Source organism: Leuciscus leuciscus, assembly GCF_965113295.1.
Source record: "Leuciscus leuciscus genome assembly, chromosome: 20".
Classification (NCBI taxonomy): Eukaryota; Metazoa; Chordata; class Actinopteri; order Cypriniformes; family Leuciscidae; genus Leuciscus; species Leuciscus leuciscus.
Window position 1 is genome coordinate 9,734,561 of NC_138744.1, and position 3,314 is coordinate 9,737,874.

Sequence of the window (3,314 nt, forward strand, 5' to 3'; positions counted from 1 at the left end):
TTTAATGATATTGCTAAATAACTAGCAGAGGAACTGCTTTAAAATTAGAAAAGATCTTAGATTAAAACATAAAAATGTTGACATGTTAAACCAGATGAAGCTAATCCAAGTTTTATATTCTGTAACTTTTCCATTTGCTGTACATATACCTTCCTTAGAATCTTTCACACGCCCCTTTTCGTTTCAACAAATAAGATAAGAGATTGATGAAAAATTAGGCCAGAGTTAAAACATGGCCATCTTTATTACAAGTCACACATAGGTTTGAGCCCTCCTGGACTGTTAGGGGTGGGGTGGGAGACAAATAAATAAAAGCAACTTGATTTAAGGCAATTCTAAAGCTTAGACAGACCATTGTATCAAGACAGGCATTAACCACTATTGTAAACAAGCTGTGGTTTGGGTTTACTGAAACTTTACCGTCCAACAAAACATTAGACTTACAGTTTGAGTCAGATGGACAAAGTTCTGGGTCTAAATTATCATAAACAATTCAGCAATCCCATTCTGGAAGTTTCCATAAACCACAGGCTCTTAATGTCATGGCTGTTCTTTTGTTCTATGTTAATACATCTGATAAGCAATAAATAAATACATTTTTAAATGTAAAACTGCATTGAAGACAAATAAGGTTTGAGTGTCTTTACATTGCACCAAGTTCACAGTTCTGAAGAGTTGTTACATTCATCCACGGAACACTGCCCAGCATTCCAGCCAGAAACAGAACTGTAGTCCTGACAGGAGCTTTACCACCCGTTTCGGTGGACAAAGCGCCATCTGATCACCTCTTGTCTTGGTGATGGCAGTCACAAAAAAAAAAAAAAAAAAAAATCATCAAAAGAGCAACTTTCTCTCGCCTCCAAGCGTCCATACGGTCCGGCCTCAGCAGCTTACGGTGCTTGGCTGTTGTTTGCTCACAAAGTCTGAGATAAAGTCAAACTCGTTCTGTCCCAGGAAGAGTTCGGGGAGTTCCTGCACCCTGTCCAATCCTAGCTCCATAACCAGCGATGTCAAAACCTCTTCGTCGATCAAATCTGCGTCCATGCCGTTGAGACTGAGAGCCGGGCCGGCCATATGCTGCATGTTGCTCAGCTGGGCCTGACCCATGCGGAACTGTGCCCCGTTCGCCAAGTGGTTGCCGTTCATGTGTCCCAGCGGGTGTCCATGGTACTGCGTGTTGAGTTTCTGAAGGTGCATGCTGGCCATGAGCTGTTGGGAAGTGAGACCCCCAGTCATGTACTGTTGTTGTTGTTGCTGCTGTTGTTGTTGCTGTGGTGGAGGCTGTTGCTGCTGTGCCTGGTGCATGTGGTGGTGCTGCTGTTGATGCTGCTGCTGATGCTGCTGTTGTTGATGCTGCTGAACATGATGTTGCTGCTGCTGCCCCTGGTTGTTGTACATCATGTTCGACTGCATTTGGTGGTGACCCATCTGTCCATTCATAGGCCCCACCATGTTGGCCCTCTGGCGCATGGCGGCCTCCATGTTTCCCTGAGGCCCCGCTCCATAGTGCATCATCTGTCCGTTGGGCATGGCTCTCAAGCCGGGCTGGGGTGCGTGCTGCTGAGGGCCTGCCTGCAGGCCTCCATTCATGCCCATCCGGTAGCCATGCAGACCCCCATTTCCCTGGCCGTGGTTCATGGGCATCATCATGTGCTCTGCCATAGAGTTTCCTTTTATTAAAACAAATGAGATTAGACTTAGAATTGAACTGGTGACAACAGAAAGAAGTCATTTTACGCTCAGCCAAAAATCGATATAAATTAATATAATGCAGTTTAATTAGCCACATAATTGTTAACATTCAGCAATCATATTCAGCCTCTTATTGGACAGGTAGGAGAGGTGTTTGACTTTTTTTAAACCCTCCAGCCCACCTGACTACCCACTCAACACACTACAACCTCTTAAGATCCAATGGTGCACGTCCAAACAACACTTTTGAAATTGACTGGGGTATTATTCTCCGTTCTAAACCGTCCACACACATAGCCTTATCTATTTGCCATCTAAATAAATGCTAAGTATTTTTAAACACTGGATCTAAACAATGAGGATATCTGAAAATACATTTTAATAAAACCATTAGTTCTGTTTGAAAAATAAAAAATAAACGCCCATTCTATATTACAACCCTGTACTTTACACAAAGAAAAATCAAAGAAAGCAAAGCATAAATCCAAAGAAAGTCACCGTGCAGTCAAGCAAACAATGGATCTGCCACCCTGAGCTCTAAAGCATTGGCGGTGTCTCAAAATCTAGCGAGCTGCCTACCTAGATAGCATTTTGGGCACCACGGTCGCGTGCAAACGCTGCACGCGCTTTTGACGACTAAAATGCTTTCTAGATAGGCAGCATGTGTTTTGAGACACAGTCCGTGAGTTTCTCAAGCGTTTTGAATGTCTTACCCCGTGTTCTATGATCAGTGACTCCGCCGCGACAGGACAATTGAGCTTTATCTGTTAAAAAGCCTCTGAAGATTTATACTTTATATTCCACAAGGTGAAGCTTCATACTCCAACGGACCTACATACAAAAGAACGCTGCTCACTATCTTCAAACGAGTGTGTGTTTTCTGGGTCAACTCCACGGGCTTATATACATGAGAAAAGCGAAGAGGTGGAGCTATCGTTCACTCTCTATCCTTTGTTGCCATTGGCCCTGCTGCTTAATATCAGTGTGCAAAGAAACCCCTAGCGGTTTCTGTCAAACACTGGCCAATTTCTGTCCACAGATTTGGGTTGTTTTTCTGTTTCTGATTTAAAGTGAAGAGGAAATCCCTTCAGAAGAAGTTGATCTGTGTGATGTTAAGTAAAGCTAGATAGATAGATAGATAGATAGATAGATAGATAGATAGATAGATAGATAGATAGATAGATAGATAGATAGATAGATAGATAGATAGATAGATAGATAGATAGATAGATAGATAGATAGATAGATAGATAGATAGATAGTGTATATATAGATATAGATAGATAGATAGATAGATAGATAGATAGATAGATAGATAGATAGATAGATAGATAGATAGATAGATATGTACAATCTTGAAGCTGAATATATACACACTCACACATATATGAGTGCGTGTGTGTGTATGTATAATGTACTGTTGCAATGCAATTAAAGCTTCTTGTATCGGAATCTAGATAAATATCTGGCATGCAAACATGAGTTTTGGACTAATAATCTTATTGTTTATCTGTAAAAGTCCTTACATGTTGTTCTCCAGAGCTGTTTTTGTTATGGTCGGTGTGAGTGCTTATACATTAGTGTGAGTGTGTGTGATCTGGCGGCTCTGTGGCAGTCCATGT

General features: G+C 41.7%; 1 protein-coding gene across 1 annotated transcript; it reads right to left on the reverse strand.

The window, feature by feature from the left end:
- Nucleotides 1-207: 207 nt before the first annotated feature.
- On the reverse strand, nt 208-2,573 carry cited4b (Cbp/p300-interacting transactivator, with Glu/Asp-rich carboxy-terminal domain, 4b). Its single transcript, XM_082149498.1, has 2 exons — nt 2,406-2,573; nt 208-1,670 (listed from the first exon to the last, which is right to left on the reverse strand). The coding sequence occupies exon 2, from the start codon at nt 1,660-1,662 to the stop codon at nt 883-885; it is 780 nt and encodes a 259-aa protein (XP_082005624.1). The 5' UTR covers nt 1,663-1,670; nt 2,406-2,573; the 3' UTR covers nt 208-882.
- Between the last annotated feature and the right edge of the window lie 741 nt (nt 2,574-3,314).